Consider the following 19,165-nt stretch of genomic DNA (forward strand, 5'->3'; position numbering starts at 1 on the left):
CGCATCATTATCCTCACCAATGTATAACTAAATTTTATGTGATATTATTCATCAAAAAATAAATTTTAAATTTTACGTATATATATTACAGATTATATTTGCTCCTATTCCTAATGCATTTGTTGGCTTTAAATGCTAATTTATGAATCAAAGTCGATTTTGAAATTTTCAATTACTCAATTAATCGAAAATTACTTCATGATTATGGAAAGATGAATTGAGTCATAATTCGACCCGTTGACATATTGAGATTTGGTTGTCTTCCAAACATATTGAGATTTGAGCCAAACAAAGAGGGGCTCGAGCCACCCCTTTGAGCTAATGGGGTGGTTGGACCATTCCCCTTTTGGGATGTTTTTTATTTTCTCGTTTTAATACAAAAACATGAACAAATAATTTAAATACAAAAATAATTCTTACTTTTAAAACAGACCATAATTAATACTTTTTCCAAATCAAAAACAAAAGTCACTTTCTCAAATCATATTATCAAACATAGAAGAGTCGTGGTTTGTGGTCTTTTCTTGTTCTTAATTGTTATTAATCTGAGTTGTCATTCTTTTGGAATGCTGGTTTGGATTTATGTGGGTTAGGTGATACGATCCACTCAACTTATGATTCAAAAATACATTTAATTAACAAAAAGAATAACATACAAAAGGGATTAATCCAAAAATCACGTGTCAAGGCAGGTCGCATGGCCACAAGCAAATGGAGATTTGTGGAACGGGTCGCTTGCCACCCTCCAAAATTCCAAATCCATTGGATTATTTTATCGCCTGATTGCCGTGTCAGTGTGCCATGTATCACTTGGAATGGAACACATTAACAGATCTAAGTTTTAAGGCTGTTAAAATTAACGTACCTTTGCCCTTTTGCACTCATAACTCAACCCATTTACCTAAACAAGTCAAATCTCTCAATTTTAACATTCTAATTTTGTATTAAGTTAGTGTCGAATTCGCGGTCATATTAAAAAAATTTCGTCATTTTGTCGCGTGTCGAAGCATGGGTATAATACTATATAGGTTAATCCTACCCCGACCCATTTAATTAAACGGGTCGGACCAGACTCCTCAACCCTAACCTTTAATTTCGTGTTGGATTCGCAGGTCGTGTAAAAAATTGTCAACCATAATCCAAATCTAATTCTCAAGGTGGCTGGGTTTTTCTCGAGTATATGAAAAAAGAGATCGACCATCCATTGTATTATGAAGGAAGGAGAACTTGCTTGATTTGGCTCAGGTGTAGTAAAAAAAAGTATAGTACGTGTATTATAGTTTTTTCAACGGTTCAGATTTAATTTTAAATTTTTTTATGGAAAAGAAAAAAAATTAAATTAAATTTTAACCATTAAAAACATTACAATACATAAGTCAAATCCAAAGTGTAATTTTTTTTTTTTCTACAACACCTAAGTCAAATCCGATCTTATTTGGTTCCACAGTGGTTATTGAATAAGGGGGATCGTGGATGTGTTGAATGGAGGTCAAGGTCGTTGCATCTGCTTCCCATGATCTAAATCAATTATATTCTTCACGCGTCTTATCAATGAGGCATTATCCATGCATAAAGTATATAACTTTCTTATCAATGGTTATTGGACTAATTAATGATTATCGCTTAATTAACTCATGTTTTGGTTGTCCTTTCTTCCCTATTCGGCTTACACACCACAAAATAACTATTTGAAATTTTGAGGTGCTTTTATAGTATGGATAGACTCCTGTCACTTTTTGAGGTACAGAATCACCCTTTATAATCTTTATTTTTCATCATTAGCTTCAAATATAGTGAAAGAATTATTTTTAAAAAAAAAACAATAATAGAAAAAAAACACTCAAGCAAAAGATATTTTTACAATATTTCACCTCCTCTTTCTCAGAATGCTATTTTTTTTTTTTTTTTTAGTAATAACATGGTAGTATGCAAATGATAAAACATTATACGGAAGAATACATTTGTAAGAAGTTCAGCAATAAAATGCAAAAGCAAAACCCGAATCAAAATGTTCATTGTCACCTCTAAGTAAATTCAGTTTATGTTGATACATTTTTCGATATGGCCATGATAGCTCACTTCTCTTATGCGGTCTCGTCGTATGTTCACTGCAAAAGAAACACAATGAAAAGAACACGTCGGGGGTTGGCCGACATTCCTCCCTTCGATGCCTAAGTCATTCCTCAAGTATGTATTGAGTGTAAGTATATAAAATTGTAGTCTTGGTTTCATACCTGACGTCCTATCATATTTATAAGTCAGGTGTTCATTACCTTCTTACTCTTAGGGTTTTGTCTCTTTCTCTCTTCCTATCTTAGGAACGCCGCCGAGGTTAAACTTTAGCTCGTAATCGCCCACTTTCCATATCGGGACTCTTTCATTAATATTCTGAAGGCGAGATTTATGGAGGTAAATACCGGATTAACACAAATCTTGGATTATTTAGGGCGAGGTGCGATTCTAGAATATTCAAGATGACGCGAGATGTGCTCCGTGGATACCTGGGGTTGCACGTAACGGACTTCCAGGCCGTTGAGTTCCTTCAGGCAATATGGTGTTCGAGATTTCTGAATGCTTATTATTGCGGGCTTATATCAAGCGGGTCTTAGGCTCAAGTTTCGGCCCGAACAAAAATGGGTTGTCAGGCTTGTGGCTCTGAATACGGGTCGTGCCAAAATGAACAGATCAAAATTCTTTTTAATTGAGAAGAATTAAAAAGGAGTCGATTCTTTATACATAGAGACATTTTTGTAATTTTATATAATGTGAAATTACAAAAATATCCTATATATATATATATATAAAAGACCGGCTCATTTTCAATTGAAAATCAACTTAAACAAAATCCTGATTCACGGGCCAGAATGGGATTATTCCCAAGAGTTTACGTTTTATGTTTTTTTTTTTATATCTTTAGTGGAGGGGTTCACGAGAATATACTTGATCTGTATTCATTTGGGAAATTGGGACGACCGGAAATGTTTCCTAGGAAACGAACAAAACCTAAAAAGGCAGTACTCTACAAGAGTGAGAAGCATATGGAATATTAGGTACTGTCCAACACAATATGAAACGCTATTTTCCTTTATCATAACCACCATGTCGTGCACAAATGTTTGAACCGTTAAAGTTGGGCAAACCTATATAATTCATTCTTAACTCCATTAATTTAATTAAACTGATAGATGTTTGAATTTTAATCACTTAATTTTATATTGAGTTCATTTAAATTGTTAATTCTTATGTCACGTGTCGGGTTCGAACAGCGTTATAAGGTGGATATAAGATTATATAAATCAATTCAAACACAATCTATATTTAATTAAACAGATTAAACTTTTAACTATAAATTATTAATTTTGTAATGAATTGCGTCGACTCTGCGGGTCTTATAGAAAACGCCAACTTGACCCTAAAGACAAAGATTCGCTAGTGGAGCGTGCTTAATATTTTCGTTTAGAAATTCATGGCTCATTGACGCGTTCTCGCGGTATAACCCAATCCATTTCCAAGCAACGGCGCAAAACGACTGCAGAAGGAAGAAATCAATCAAAAAATTCCAAAACTAGAAAACAGTAAAAAAAAAAAAAGCTTCGCAATCACCGCACCACCAGCCGGTGATATTTAAGAGTCAAAAGTCATAACTCTTGACGTTCGCCGGTCAACGCCACCTGATGTACAAGTGTACAACTTCCATTGTGATGATCCTCCCATTGCTCCTGCTCCACCTCTCATCTTGTTTGGCCACGCTCCGTTAAAGTTAACGTCGTTAGCTCCTACTACACTACTAAAACCAAAATAAGTCCTGCCTCCTGGCATTTCATGCTCTCTAGTCTCTGTTCTCTTTCTCCCAAAGAATGCAAGTGAGAAAACTTGAAAACCTGACGTGGAACAAGAAATGAAGACCTTTTGCATATTTCTTGTTGTATTTTCGACGGTTGCACCGGTGGAATCTGCATGCAACAGTACAGACCAAGAGCTGGTCTCAAAGGCTTTCAAATCAGTTTCTGGATTCAATATTTCTTTGCTTCATTCTGTGGATTTGAACTGTTCAAGGATAAACCTTTCGTCCAGAAATCTAAGCGGCAGCATCTCATGGATGTTTCTCAGGAATATTTCACAGCTGCAGAGTCTTGATCTCTCCGGGAACTCCCTGGAAGGGTCTGTGCCACGTTGGCTTTGGTCCCGTCCGAACTTGATACGCGTTGATTTGTCCAGGAACTGGTTCGGAGGGAGCGTTGGAATTGAACAACCCACCAAGAGAAACGGTTCGTTCTCGTCGGTTCAGGAGCTCAATTTGTCGACCAACAGGTTCACCAACATGTTTCCGCTCTCTGTTTTTCGGAAGCTCAGAGTTCTTGACCTTTCGCGTAACAGTCTCGGAACTCTGCCTTCTGGGTTCGCCAACCTCACCAAGCTAGAGCACCTCGACATTTCAAGCTGCAAAATTTCAGGCAATATCAAACCCATTTCGTTTCTTCCATCGTTGAAGCATTTGGACTTGTCCAACAACTCCCTGAACGGTACTTTCCCTTTAGATTTCCCTTTAGATTTCCCTCCACTCAGTGGCCTTATTTTCTTGAACATTTCGCTTAACAACTTCACCGGAGAAGTTAGCCCAGCTACGTCCCTGAAATTTGGCAAATCGGCGTTCAGTCATTCTGGGATTTCCATTTTGATTAATACAACAAAAACGCCAAGAATTCATATTCCACCTCCCAGACCCCTCCAAAAACTCCACCCCATAAACAAACACACAAGTACTAGAAAACCCAAATCTTCCAAAACCAAACCTCTGGTTCTAGGCCTATCATGTGCGTCTGCAGTTGTCGTTGTTTTCATGGCCATTTGTATAGGTTTGTTGTACAGAAGGAAAACAGCGGCGAGAAAGAACAAGTGGGCAATCTCCAAACCGGTCCAGTTGCCGTTCAAGTACGAGAAATCAGGGCCGTTCTCATTCGAGACCGAGTCAGGGACATCATGGGTGGCCGACATCAGAGAACCAACGTCGGCCCCAGTGGTGATGTTCGAGAAGCCCCTGATCAACCTGACCTTCAAGGATCTGATCGCCGCCACGTCACACTTCGGCAAGGAGTCCCAGCTCGCAGAGGGCAGGTGTGGGCCCGTCTACAGAGCTATCCTCCCCGGAGACCTCCACGTGGCCATCAAGGTTCTCGACAAAGCCAGGGACGTCGATCTCCGTGACGCCGTTTCCTTGTTCGAACACCTTTCCCGGCTTAAACACCCCAACCTCTTGCCTCTCTCCGGTTACTGCATTGCAGGTACCGTACTCTACTGTTCCGATTTTTTTTTTTTTTTTAAATTTTAAGTTTATATTATTTTTTCGAAATTTTGGAGCTCACCCAGTCTCTGACCAACCTTATTAAATCGGCCTCACGGGTTTTAACGTGTTTCAGTGGACAGTGTCGTACTCCGTATGCACATTGTCACGTAAATCTAGCACAGGCCATGATTAGATTTCTAGAGATTCCTCACATTTGAACGGTCTGAGATGAATTCAATAAAAATCAAAATTCGTATTAAATATCTTTTGTTTTTTTCGGTTTTCTAGGGAAAGAGAAGCTGGTGTTGTACGAGTTCATGTCCAACGGTGACTTGCACCGGTGGCTCCAGGAGCTGCCAACCGGGGAGCCAAACGTGGAGGACTGGAGCGGAGACATGTGGGAGATCCAAAACTCCACTGGGTCCCACCTCTCCTCTCCGGAGAAATTGCTCTGGCTCACGCGCCACCGAATCGCTGTGGGCGTAGCGCGTGGGCTCGCGTACCTCCACCACAACGCCGGGTCCAAGCCCGTGGTCCACGGCCACCTGGTAGCCTCCAACGTCTTACTCTCCGAAAATTTCGAGCCCCGAATCGCGGATTTCGGGTTCCGAAATATCGGGATGCGAGACTCGGACATCGAGAACTGTAGCACCGAGACGGACGTGTACTGTTTCGGGGTGGTGCTGATGGAGCTGCTGACGGGGAGGGTGGGGTCCGCGGAGACAGTGGTTTGGGTCCGGAGGCTGGTGAGGGAAGGGCTGGGTTCGGACGCTCTGGACCCGAGGCTGCGAGTCGGAGGGGACGACTCGGTGGGCGAGATGGTGGAGAGCCTCCGAGTCGGGTACTTGTGTACGGCCGAGTCACCTGGGAAGAGGCCCACAATGCAACAGGTCCTGGGCCTGCTCAAGCACATACACCCCACCGCACCTACGGTGGACTTGAGCTGAGTCGACTCGACTCGCCTCGCCTCGTCGGCGCTTCAAGTGTTTCACCCTCCCCCCACGGCCCCCCCCCGCTATTTCAAAGCGCGCACAAAACGTGAGCTTACGTGTTTGTCGAGTTTGAGGCGATGGTCTGCACGCGCTTTGGCGGCGCGTGGTTTTAGCAGTTGAAGTTATTATTGGACCATGTTTTATTTTCTTGTCTCTCTAGGATTTATTTCTGATTTTTTTTTTTGGTGATGTATAGTCATAAATTAAAGATAGAGAAGAAAAAAAAAGTGGGACAAATGGAAGTGGGGTCGGTGAGGTTGAGATGGGCAAAGAATGGCAGAGAATCCCACTTATTGCTTGTCTCTTATGTGAGGGTTTCCAATCATTTATCCTTTTTCTTTATTTTTTTGGCATAGCTAATATCTTTTTCTTTTTCTTTGCCTTTTTTTATTTATCGTTTTATTTCTTTCCTTTTTGCTTTATTCCGTTGTTTTTTCTTTGCTTTTTTGTTTTTGGATTTCTTACAAAAGAAAAAGAGATGATACCCTGTGCATGTGTAGTTTTCCTTGTTTCGTACTTGGACCAACCGGGCGGGGGACCCTTACTAGAGAGTGTTAATAAATTCAATAATTTGGCTTCCTTCCCCATTTGAATAGAAAAAAAATAATAATAATAATAAAAAATCAATAATGTAGCATATGATTATGGTGCATATATGGTCCAACAGAACAATATGACACGTTATGTTATTGGTGCGGTAGTCAATTTTGTACACTAATTTGTCCGTGGCATTATGGTCAAGATTCATGTAGCACATGCTTAATGGGTATTCCAATCCAAAACCATTTTTGTCAGGATGCATTGTGAATGCGAATACTTTTGATGGGAAAATGATTTTACAGTGCAAAATTTTGATTGCTTCGATAGTGGTTAGATACATCAGATTGCAAGCAAAAAGTTTTAAATCAGTCTTTCAACTTTTCAATCATGATACTAGTTGAGATTTTTTATTTATTTATTTATTATATTTTTTTTTAAAAGGACAAGGTTGCTTCAGTGTAGGAGAATTTCTAGTTTTTTAGATTTTTTTTTTCCTAAGAAAATTGTTGCCTTCTAAAGATTAGGAGTGACGAACTGTGTTTGTGTGCCTAGTTCAGGTTGTATTTGAGACATAAGTATAAGATTATATTGGTCAATCATAGTCGTCCCCCCTTAATTAAACGGGTCAGACCTTTCAACTATTGTGTGCTAATTTCATGTAAAAAATTGTCGGTCTTAAATTTTACATCTTGGGTTCGGGCCATGTTAAGACGTAAATATAATATTATATAGATCAATCATAATGTACAGGGTCATTTAATTAAATTGTGTAAAATAAATTTTTTTAATCTAGCCTATCATGCTAATATGCATTTTTGCATTATTTTTGTTAAAATATATGATTTTTTAAATGTATTTTTTAAAAAACAGGTCAGAATCATATGCATTGTAAATATCCGTGAAGAAATTAATAAATTAGATTATAGGAAAACTTTATTAGGCCATACGTACAAATTTGGAATATTCTTCAAAGTCCCAAAGTGGCCGGCATTTGAATTGTCAGTTTGCAGTGGGAGAAAAAGAGCAAAAGATTGTTGAAGGCATATTAATTGCCAAGGAGACTGCAAAAGGGGAAGTTTTCAATACTCACCAACTTTAGTTATGCATTTATTTGCCCTTTACTTATATCCTACATATAATTATAGGGAGAAACTTCTCATCCATTCGCTCATTATCTTGTATTATTTTTGTAATCATACACTTAAAAAATTTTAGAAAGCATCAATTTAACATATCGATATTTTAATTTTTTTTCAATTTTAACCATCTGTTAAATTTTTTTCGTTAAATTTTAACGGATGAGTGTCAAAATTCTTAACATACCCATCTATCTTTTTAGGAAAAAAAATTGTAAGGATTTAGGCATCGACTAGGTCTGCCAGGATTTAATAGAATTTGTAAAAATACATATGCCTGAATCATTAAAAAAAGAAATTAATATTTTCAAACATTTGACAGAATTTAAAGAAAAATCGTAACGGAAGGCTGAAATTGATAAAAAAAATTGAAAGATGAAATTAACATTTTTGTAAAGTTTAAGAATATAATTGGGGTGATAAGTAAAGTTTACCCTAATTATAAAAATAGAAATAAGAATAAAAATATATTACCTATGGGATTAACTTAACAAGTTAGAAAAAGAGGGTGGTGAATCTGGTGATCATATCTTTCCGATGACCAAAAATGAGAAAAGAAAAAAGAAAAAAAAGGGAAGACAAGAAATAAATAAAGAGAGTTGGTGAATGGCAAACGAATCTGCTTAGGGCTCAGGGTCTACGTTCGGACTAACTGCTTTACCAGTCACTTTTGGACCGTAGAAGTGGGACTCTGATGGAATTTTGTGGTCGTTCTTTTAGCTTTCGTGTCTTTCATCCTTTTTCCCTTTTCGCAATTTGGCAACCATTTGACAATGACTTTGCAATTTACATGAATCTTCCATCTTTCTCAACTTGATATTTAAGCATTTGAATTATTAATCTTCGTTTCATGGCAATTTGTGGGTCACAAACTTTACACACTTCTGCTGTTTTGGTTGAATGGACAGCTTTCAACAGATAAAACTCATAAAAAGAGATTTGCTTTGATTTTGTTCTCACTTGTACCCAAGGCCCAACCAGTTTCTTATGTACATTTTTTTTTTTTTTTTTTGTGAGTACATTGTGAAGAAAACAAAAACTTAAAGAATAAAGAAAGTGGAGGGGGAGTCTTTTCCAAAACATGGAGGAAAAGATGAGGATAGAGGGGAATGAATGGGAATGTAGCCAGAATGAAATGCTCCACACTCTCAAATCCAAAAGGGGTAGAGGGGGCCTAATGGCTATTAACATTCATATGGAAAAAGCTTTTGACAAGATGGAATGGTCTTTTCTGCTAGCTATTCTTACAAAACTTGGATTTCATCCCACCTGGATCAACTGGATCAGGCTCTGCATTTCGACCTCTTCCTTTTCGGTTCTTCTGAATGGCAGCCCTTTTGGTTTGTTTTCCCCATCTAGGGGTCTTCGTCAAGGTGATCCCCTATCCCCATTTCTCTTTATTATTGGCACTGAAGTTCTCTCCTGACTGTTTCATCAACGTCTTCGTGGTTTCAAAATAGCTAGATCTTGTTCTCCCTTAAACCATCTTTTATTTGCTGACGATCTTATTATTTTCACCACTGCCACCTCTAGTGAAGCAATTATTATTAAGGAGTGCCTCAACAAATATAGCTTTTGGTCGGGACAGACTGTCAATGCTAGTAAATCCAATATCATTTTTAGCAAGAACACAGCTGCTTCCACTATTTCGGCTATCAGAAACTTTCTCCCTTACCAGACCACCCCAGCTACTGCTAAACACTTTGGGCTCTCTATCCTGTATGGAAATTCAAAAAAAGCTGTTTTCTCAGATATCTTAGATAAGGTAAATGGGAAAATCGAAGGTTGGAGATCCAAAACTCTGTCACAAGCTGGTAAAACTACTTTGATTAAAACCGTGGTCTCTGCTATTCCTTTCTATGCCATGAGTTCTTTTCTGTTCCCAGATGGTTTCTGTAAACAATTGGACAGGGCTTTTAAAAATTTCTGGTGGGGTTTACCAAAGGACAAAGCCCGCAATCTCTCACTTAAATCTTGGGCTTCTTTATGTTTGCCAAAAAATCAAGGTGGCCTTGGATTCAGACTTATGAAAGATGTGAATTTATCTCTGATTTCGAAACTGGGTTGGAAAATGCTCTCAAACCACAACAGCTTATGGGTTTCTCTTTTTCAGAATAAGTACATCAGGTATGGTAATTTCTTATCCTCTCCTTTTACATCTGGTTCCTAGGTTTGGAATGGCATCAAGGCTACTCTCCCTATCATTTATGCTGGAGCTTGTTTTATTCCTCATAATCACTCATGTCTCCCTATATGGTCTACACCATGGATTCCAACATTACCTTCTTTTACACCTATACTAAGATTGGCTTCTATCCCCTCTAATCACCCTTTAGCCATTTCTGACCTAATTACTTTATTTTATCACAGATGCCTCTTTGATCCGGTCTTTATCACATCTGCCATGTAATGAAAAAAAAATAGGAAAGTGAGAAATTAAACGTAATAAACTATTAGAGTAAATAAATAATATTTAATTGATTTAGGAAAAGATAAGGAAATCTATTGGGCTTGTTTGGCAAGGGCAATAAAATTTTACATTCCCCTTTTTACTTATCCCAAAAACAATCAACTTTAAAATATTCTAACTTTATATCACATCAATAATTTTTTATTATTATTTAAATAAAAAAAATTCACTACAAAACAATTTTTTTTTTACTTTTTTATTCAATTTTTTTATTTTATTTTATATCATATCTATCACTTTCAACTCCCACTACCAATTCTCCTTCCCTTACCAAATAAAGCCAATTGTGAAGTGTTTTTTTTCTTCTTCTTCTTCTTCTTCTTCTTCTTTTTTTTTTTTTTTTTTTTTTTTTTTTTTTTTATATATATATATATAGAAACGAAAAGTAATTTTATTCTCTAAATTTTAAAAAATTTGTTAGTGTCTACTGCTAGTGTTCTTAGATCTTATTCCAAATCAATGTAACATCATTTTACATTATTCTCTAAATTTTATTTATCACATCTACAAACTATATATTTATTTTTTTTCAATATATACGAATTTTTCATATTTTTCAAATAATAAATAGTATGTCAAACGAGTTTTTACCCATAATTCAAGTATCACCTATGAAACAAATGAAGCGTAAAACTCAAGCCCAGCCCATGCATGTGTTGAGACCCTAATTACGAAACTATTGGATCGCTATCTGTTGTGTTAGGCTCTTGTTCAAACTAAACAAAATCGGAAACTAAAGTCCAAAAAAGGCCCACCTCAAAGCCCAAAACTCAGCCCAGCCCATCATTACTTGAATTTTCTCTCCGTGTCGGGAGTTCCACCCCTCCCTCCCCATTGAACGGATGCGAGTTGTTCCCTCCCCGGAGACCCTTCCTTGAACTGATCGACGCAGCGTTGCTTCAACTGGTCGGCATAGAGCAGACAGGTCTCATACAAGCTCCCGTTATCGGCACGAGCTTCTTCCGCAAGCCCATCGACAAAATACTGGAAGCCGAAGGGAGACAGCGCTGGGGATTCATATGCACTGGCCGAAACCGCTTCAAAGATCATAACAGAGTGGGCGGAGACAATAGCTCGGCAGATTTCACTGCAATTCACTTGTTATGCTCGAATTCGTGCGAAACGTTTTTCAACTCCAATTTTTTCCACACAGCTGTTGTGTGAAATATCTACTTTCCAATTCTTCGTGACTCCAAACCCGTAGTCCCTCCCAAAGTTCAATTCGTAGTGCATTTGATTCCAGGTCTCCAATTCGAAGCCTTAAACAACGTCGTTTTTATTGAAACGGTGAAAATTTAGCGCAAATCCACCTTCGAACCCCTAATTCACCAACCCCGAAACCCTAGCGCCCATGGCGTCGAAGAAGAAGCAATTCGAAGGCATTGCTATGCTATCCATGTACGACGACGACGAAGAAGAAGAAGAAGAAGAAGGCGAGTACATGGAAGATGTCGAAGAGCAACAACAACTAGAAGAAGAAGAAGATGAAAAAACGGAGCGACAAGAAGCATTGAGAGAACAAGAAGATGACGATTACATGGATTCGAGAATGGAAGAGCAGGATGATTCATTAGTCAAAAGCGGAGATAGAATTGGCGGAGATTCTGCTAACGATGACATGCCGCTGATTGCCAGTGAGAATACTACGCCGCATCCTTGGGTTACGGCGGTGTCGCCGCAGCAAGAGGCGGTAGTGGCGTCAGAGAGTGCGAGGATGAGTGGGAGACGGAAGCTTACGATTGTGGACTATGGCCACGATGAAGTCGCTATGTCTCCTGAGCCTGAGGTACCTTCTTTTGTTTTCATCTAAGTTCTGTTTGGTTTCTGAGAAATTTGGAGGAAAGAAAGAGAATTGAATTCTTGGATTTTATGTTTTCATGTTGTTTTAGGTTAAGTTAAGAAAGCTTTGTGTCCAAGTGCACGTTTTTGTGTCTCATTCTTCTATAATCTCATATAATCCTTAGTATCAGTATCTACACTGTTACAGTGATTAATTGTATATAATGAAAAGTTTGATATTAGGAATCAGTTGTGAGGGGAGGTTTATGTGGTGTGTTGGATTTGGTATAATGAATATTTCAACAACATTTCCGTGTATTCAAATGGTGTCTTTATTAGATTGTGTACAAAGTTTCTGGATGTTTGATTTGCTTGTGAAGATGGCTTGTCAGAAGTTTGTAGCTTCTGTGGAACTTTTATTGGATAATCTGTTTGTGAATGTTCTGGTTGATTACAATTAAAATGCATGGTTTCCAACAAAAGCTTTTTACAGCGGAGTGCTGCCTCTCCCTCTTTCAGAGGAAAGGTCCGAGCCAACCTTTAGAGGTTGTTTTTTTTTTTTTGTTGGGGGGGGGGGGTGTTCAGTGTTAACCTACCATCATGCGTTTTATCTTATTGCATGGTCTTAATTTATATTTTGCTTTGGCGGTGTTTTTTTTTTTTTTTTGGCAGGAGGGAGAAATAGAAGGAAGTGGTCGTGTCATGTTTGGATTGGAGCTTCAAACTGCAAATGGTATGTCTGAAGTGCTTGTGAGCATTCGGTTATTCCCCTTTGTCAGTTGCTACTAATCTTAATCACTTTTTCATCGGACATTCTATATATACACACAGTCGCTCACACACACAGCATGAATGAGCCAGGTTCAACACCACCTATACTCTTAATCATAGACAAGCTTGCACTGACCTCAACATGAAAGGATAACCTGGTCTGACATTTGTACTCATTGGCTTAACTCACTCCTAACTTCCCTAGACATTGCAAAGAACACATAATGAAAACTGCTAGGTAATGGCTCTACAAGGGAACAAGAAAGGAGTTTGGTAAAAAAGAGTTTGGGATTGTCCCAATAGGGTAGTAAATGGAAAATGAATTCGTGGTTGGCAAACTGACACTTTGAGATTGTATATCAACAAAATATGCTTATGATAGTTTAATTTTTCAAATTGATAAGTCTTTCATGATGGCTATGCTGTTATATTCATGTATTGAAATGGTCGCACATAGAATTTCCAAATATGTTCCCAAGTCACCTATTCAGCCATATCCTTTACCAGTTTATCTTTGATTGCCAGAGTTTAGTTCTTTAAAATGCAGAAAGTCATAGAATTTTATTGACAAAGTAAAAATGAACACTGTGTATGAGTTCTGTCACCCAATTGATGTCATACTTTAAGATATGTCTCCTGTTGAGTATCATTGATTCATATAATTTTGATATTGTATGTCATATCATGCTTCAAAGATAAATTTAAAGTTTGTAAGCATAAAAACTATATTGCTGAGAAAAAAAAATATCAGAATAGATGTTCGACTTTTGTTACTTATTGAGAGGGAATTTTTATTTAGATTAGAACTTAACTATAAAATAGAACTAGAGGGATATCTCAGCCCTTGGGCACTCGCTCAGGTTGTAAATTGGTGGTGGGAATGGGGTTGGGGAGGTCAGGTATACATCTTACTGATTAAAAAAAAAAAACAATAAAAGGAAAAAGAAAAACAGTCAAATAAAGAGGAGATAGAAAATGAGATGTTTTTGTTATTTACGATTTTGTAGTCTGATTTTATGTGGCTTCTTTTTTATCTTTAATTTTGTAAAAATTGTCTGTTATAGGTCATTTCCAAGAGAATGCACCTCCTGGAACTGTTCAGGCTTTAACACCTAGCAATCCAGTAACTCCTCTATCATCTGATCCATCACGATATGATACAATGAGCTATGCTGTGCATGAATCAGAGGGAGCACAGATTGAGGAAGCTGTAATGGAACAGGAAAAAGAAATTGATCCATTAGACGTGTGTCTCCCACCGCCACCAAAAGAAAAGTGCTCGGAGGAGCTACAAGTAAGTTCATTTCTTTCTTTCTTTCTTTTGTTTTTTATTTTGGGTGTGAAAAGATCAGTAGTGTTTGAATGTGAGGTTTCTTGTTGCTTGTGAATTGCAAAATTCTTATGATTTGACAAAGAAATGATTAAGGGGACAGTTCTGAGAAGTACAGGATTATTGACCTTGAAATTGTTACCATACTATCTTCCTTGTTAAATCATAAGCCTGAGGTAATTCAATTTTTTTATTTTTTAATAAAAAAAAAAATTAAGGTTCAAGGCTTTGTCCATTATATGAATTTTGGGGCTTTCTGGATTTATTGAGATGATATTTTTATTTCTATCCTCCTTTCTACCAACTTTATTTATTTATGTATCTTTTTTGTTTGGGGGCTAGGTGGGGTGGCATATAATTAGAATGAGAATAACCCATTATACTTCACTTTTTACATTATCAAGTTCTTTTTAAACTGCTATAATAAATATGAATAGAAAACTATCACATGAGCGGCATGTGTTCATCTATGTTGAATTTTAAGACAAATTTGTCTGTCAGATGGAATTATAAAGCTTGCGGATTATGTGAGTTGAAGAGAGATATAGGCTCCATTTGTTAAACTTTTCTTCTTATCTCTTTTGTTTTCTATTCTCAAAATAAAAATATTAACAAACAATTCAAATGCAAAACACTCAAAAACTATTTTCACCTTTATGTCACAGGTTTTTGAGGGTTTTACAAGGGTTAGGTAAAAGCAACATATATTTGTGGTGAGAACAATATTAGCTGATCACAATGCTGTTGTAGCCTTTCTGAAATTAGGGCCTGTTTGTGCCAGTACCACTTAATATAACCTGGGCTGCTTACTATCCAAATAGAGAATGTGTGCAATTTTAGGGTATAGATTGTAGGGATATGCCCTCCTGCCAAAGAATTTCGTTGTGTCTTACTCATTTTTCCAGTGTTGTTAGTTTGGATACAGTTGACAGAATGGCTTGTCTTAGGATGTGTTTGGTAATTTTGGATTAGAAGATAATTCATTGTCCCCTCCTGCCCCATAATTCGTTGTGCCTTTCATATATGCTTGCCTGGGGGCTTGACAGAAATTAAAGTTGAGAGATTGCATGGAGAATTGGCATAAACTAAAGTTGAGAGAATCTATGTTATTAATTTGTGCTTAATACTTCAATAAAATTCTGCTCTATGAATTACTAATAATTTTGGCTTAGAAGATAATTAATTTACATCTATGCCAGGGCTTCCAGATATAGCACATTTTATTTTCTTTTGATGTCTTTATCCTTTCTATTATGGTATTGCAGAGGAAAATAAATAAGTTTCTTGATTACAAGAAATATGGGAAAAGCTTCAATGCAGAAGTACGGAATAGGAAGGATTACAGGAACCCTGACTTCTTGCTGCATGCAGTGAGGTATCAAGATATCGATCAAATAGGGTCTTGCTTCAGTAAAGATGTATTTGACCCTCATGGATATGACAATAGCGACTACTATGACCAACTAGGTTTGTAACAGTTCCTTTTGCACCTCTCTCTCTCTCTCTCTCTCTCTCTCTCTGTGCGTGTGTGTGTATGTGCGCGTGCGCGTGCATGTCCCATTTGAGGGTCTTGTTTGAATAATGTATATATTTTATGCATGTGTGACTATTTGTGTTTCTTTAATTACTTTGTGTTATTACTTTTTGTCTTTGGACTTCTTAGTCAATTAGCCAGAATATGTCATTATAATTAACCTTAGGGGGATCTGTCGTTATAAGATGTGTTTGCTACTGGGGATAGTAGATTTAGGGTGGCTGTAGACTATTTAGCTTCTATTGCTATTATAACATTAAGGCATGAACCTAGACCCTATCTTTTGGGTCGTTTTAAACAATCACGAATGTTAACATTTGTCCATCTGGCATAAGGTTTTTCTAATATTGTTGGTCTTTTTGTGTCCTCTGTCTCTGCTTTTACCCAGTGCAAAGGTTGTTGAATTTTCAAATTTGTACTCTAATTGATATGTTAAAATTTGAAAGAGTGCATTTCTTTAGCAGCCTCGAATATGTTAGGTATGTTTCTTCCCATAATTGTTGGTTAAATGTTATTAGTCTTGGCTTTGCAAGTTAAAGGTCTTTTATTGTTTGTTATTCTAATTTGCAAATAATGCATCTTATTGCATTAATTTCTTTGGTTGCTGGTTGTTTGTCTTCTAAGTTAACTGAGAATGCCGACACATTATTGCTATCATAGATCTTCTCAGCATAATTGCTTGCCACTTATTTTCTGGTATTTTTTTGTTAAGCAGAGGCTGATATGAGGCGTGAGGAACTAGAAAAGAAGAAGAATAATAAAGTTGAATTTGTTTCTGGAGCAACACAATCTGGAACAGTTGCTCCTGCACCAAAACTTAATATGCCTATTCCAGGTCTGAAAAAGATCTCATTTGTTAATTCAGTGGGTTAAGTTGGCTTTCAGAGAATATATATTTTTTTTCCCTTCTTTTTTTTCTTTCTTTCTTTCTTTATTTTTTAATTTGGGTAATGGCATGTTCTTATACTAAGTCATTTTGCAGGTGTTTCAACTACTGGGTTGCTACCTGTGCCATCTGCAGCCGATACCACTACTAGGGATGGTAGACAAAACAAGAAATCTAAGTGGGATAAGGTTTGTAACTTCCCTATCATATGAATAGGCTCACCATATGTTATTACTATTTTATTTTTTACTTTTTGTTTCAGGTGGATGGGGATAGAAGAAATTCTTTGCCCTCTGGGGGCCAGGATTCTATTTCTGCAGCTGGAGCTCATGCAGCACTCTTGTCTTCTGCTAATGCAGGCGCAGGATACATGGCTTTTGCGTAAGTTTTGTTAACAGTTTTGAACAATATATTATTGATCCCAGCATTTATATACTTATGATTCCAGTTTGTTGGTGTTGTATTGGAGCAGCTCACTTTGTGTTGGCTTTTCTATTGGATTTTGAATCAAGTGGCCGTTTCTGAATTTATTATTTTCACCAATTTTTCTTTTTATTGACTCTCCCCTTCTTGCACTCTTTCTTCAACCTTTTTATTTTTTATTTTAAAGCAATTGGTGACTCAGTTGCCTTTGATGATTCTTATGATGTCTATACTTCTTGAGTTGAGTATCTGGGTTGCGCCTTTGCGCTTTGAGAAATGTTTAATTTTCATCTTTTGCTCATCTCTTATTCATCTCCATAGAAGAAATGGGCAAATCCATCATTGAATCTGTGGGAACACATATTCAATGATGAATTTAAGGTTAAAAGATGGGCAAGAGATGAATGTGTAACATCTCTCTTTCGCTTTTTATGATGTTATCTCATATGTCTATTATATTCATGTATTGCCTTGCAAGTGCTAGAAGATCAACTATGAACACTGAATGAGTGGTGTATAGTTTCTCAACCGCAACATAATGTATGCATCTGAGGTGGGCTTAGGATCATATACTTGGGTTTGGATTATAGATTATGCTCCTATGTGAGAAATTAGAAATTTTGACCATACATGTTGCAGTAACTGCTAGTATATCTAATTAAATGGTTAAGTTGGTAGATGTTGGATTGTTGAACAATGAATTCGTCTTATGTAAGGATATAATTTAGGGTTCTCCTGTGCCATATTTTACCCATTTGAGGTGGACTGAGGCTTCCATTGTTGGGTTTGGTAAAAGTTTGGATATGATATATTATTTTGGTGTATGTGTAATTTGAACTCATCATACATAGATTTCAGAAACTACTAGTACACAATGATTTGGACTAAAAGGTACCTTGTCAATAGTTGCATATTGATTTTTCTCTAAAACTTAGCTATTTTTGTCAGCCTTTACCAAGGAAGTTTGGAATGTTGATATGATTTCAAATCGTTTGACTGTCTTGTTGCTTTAGACGGATAGATACCGATTGTTTTCAAGTAGTTGAATCGGGGGAATGGTATATGTTTATTTCATATGCATATAAGTTTGATAGTGAACTTTTTGGGTTATTTGGCTCCATTTGGCACTTTCATTCCGATTTAGTTGTAATAAAGAAAGGCATTTTCACCAAGTCATCAGTGGTTTTGTCATGTGGCAGGCAGCAAAGACGGCGAGAAGCAGAAGAAAAAAAATCCAGTGGAAGGAAGTTGGAGAGAAGATCTTGAGCCATTCATTGCACTACTTACCAGTGAATTATCATACAACATTTTGTAGTGGATAAATCCATTTTCTTTTTCCTCACTTAAACGCCATGTAATGGGCTTGTATCTTTTTTAAACATTGGTCCTTTATATGGCAAAAATGAAAATGTTTTTTTTTTTTTTCCCCTTCTGTAGTGCCTTGGCCGCCATTTATATAACATGATCTTTTAGGATTTTGGACGTGAAGCCAGCGATGAAGGCATGCACACTGCACAGCAAAAGCAGGTATCTTTTCATTATTGTTCCTTAGCCTATTCAAATGATATAAAAAAACAGCCATCCTTAAAAGTTTATTAGTTAAAGATGTAGGCAGCATAGGCGTGTCGAAAAAGTGTAAGTTTTTTCGCTGTCCAGCTTTCCCTCGTTTAGCTAATCTTGACCTTGGCCAAGTGCCAAAGAAATACACGTCCCAATGAAGTAAGATTGGTATTGAAAAAGTCTATCCTTTCAGACAATCCTCTTTTTAGTTGTCTCACACCTGAAACTAGGTCTCGGAAGGAAAATCACTTAAGATAAAAGGAGATATTACCATTATGTACCCTGTTATTTTTCTAACTTAATGCACTTTGACAATTTCCTATATATATAAGGGAAAAGCAGACATACCCCTCAAATTAACACTATTTGCAATGTCCTTCTAAACTAAAGGTTGTATCAATATCTCCCAAATAACCAATTTTTTTTTTTTTTTTTTTGCATAGTATCCAAAATGACAAAT

At 37.0% G+C, this 19,165-nt stretch overlaps 2 protein-coding genes across 3 annotated transcripts; both read left to right on the plus strand.

Annotated features, from left to right (window-relative positions):
• Nucleotides 1–3,587: 3,587 nt before the first annotated feature.
• On the plus strand, nucleotides 3,588–6,654 carry LOC133868615 (calmodulin-binding receptor kinase CaMRLK). The gene is made up of 2 exons (XM_062305547.1): nucleotides 3,588–5,282; nucleotides 5,573–6,654. The coding sequence occupies exons 1-2, from the start codon at nucleotides 3,899–3,901 to the stop codon at nucleotides 6,229–6,231; spliced, it is 2,043 nt and encodes a 680-aa protein (XP_062161531.1). The 5' UTR covers nucleotides 3,588–3,898; the 3' UTR covers nucleotides 6,232–6,654.
• Nucleotides 6,655–11,230: 4,576 nt separating this feature from the next.
• Nucleotides 11,231–18,627, plus strand: LOC133869612 (uncharacterized). Of its 2 annotated transcripts, none has more exons than XM_062306653.1 (8): nucleotides 11,231–12,208; nucleotides 12,874–12,934; nucleotides 14,037–14,266; nucleotides 15,568–15,769; nucleotides 16,552–16,671; nucleotides 16,819–16,910; nucleotides 16,985–17,103; nucleotides 18,345–18,627. In XM_062306653.1, the coding sequence occupies exons 1-8, from the start codon at nucleotides 11,774–11,776 to the stop codon at nucleotides 18,409–18,411; spliced, it is 1,326 nt and encodes a 441-aa protein (XP_062162637.1). In that variant the 5' UTR covers nucleotides 11,231–11,773; the 3' UTR covers nucleotides 18,412–18,627. The 2 variants fall into 2 exon arrangements, with proteins under 2 accessions (XP_062162637.1, XP_062162636.1); XM_062306652.1 differs by having other exon boundaries at nucleotides 18,349–18,627.
• The last annotated feature ends 538 nt before the right edge of the window (nucleotides 18,628–19,165 follow it).

Source organism: Alnus glutinosa, chromosome 5 (assembly GCF_958979055.1).
Source record: "Alnus glutinosa chromosome 5, dhAlnGlut1.1, whole genome shotgun sequence".
NCBI lineage: Eukaryota > Viridiplantae > Streptophyta > Magnoliopsida > Fagales > Betulaceae > Alnus > Alnus glutinosa.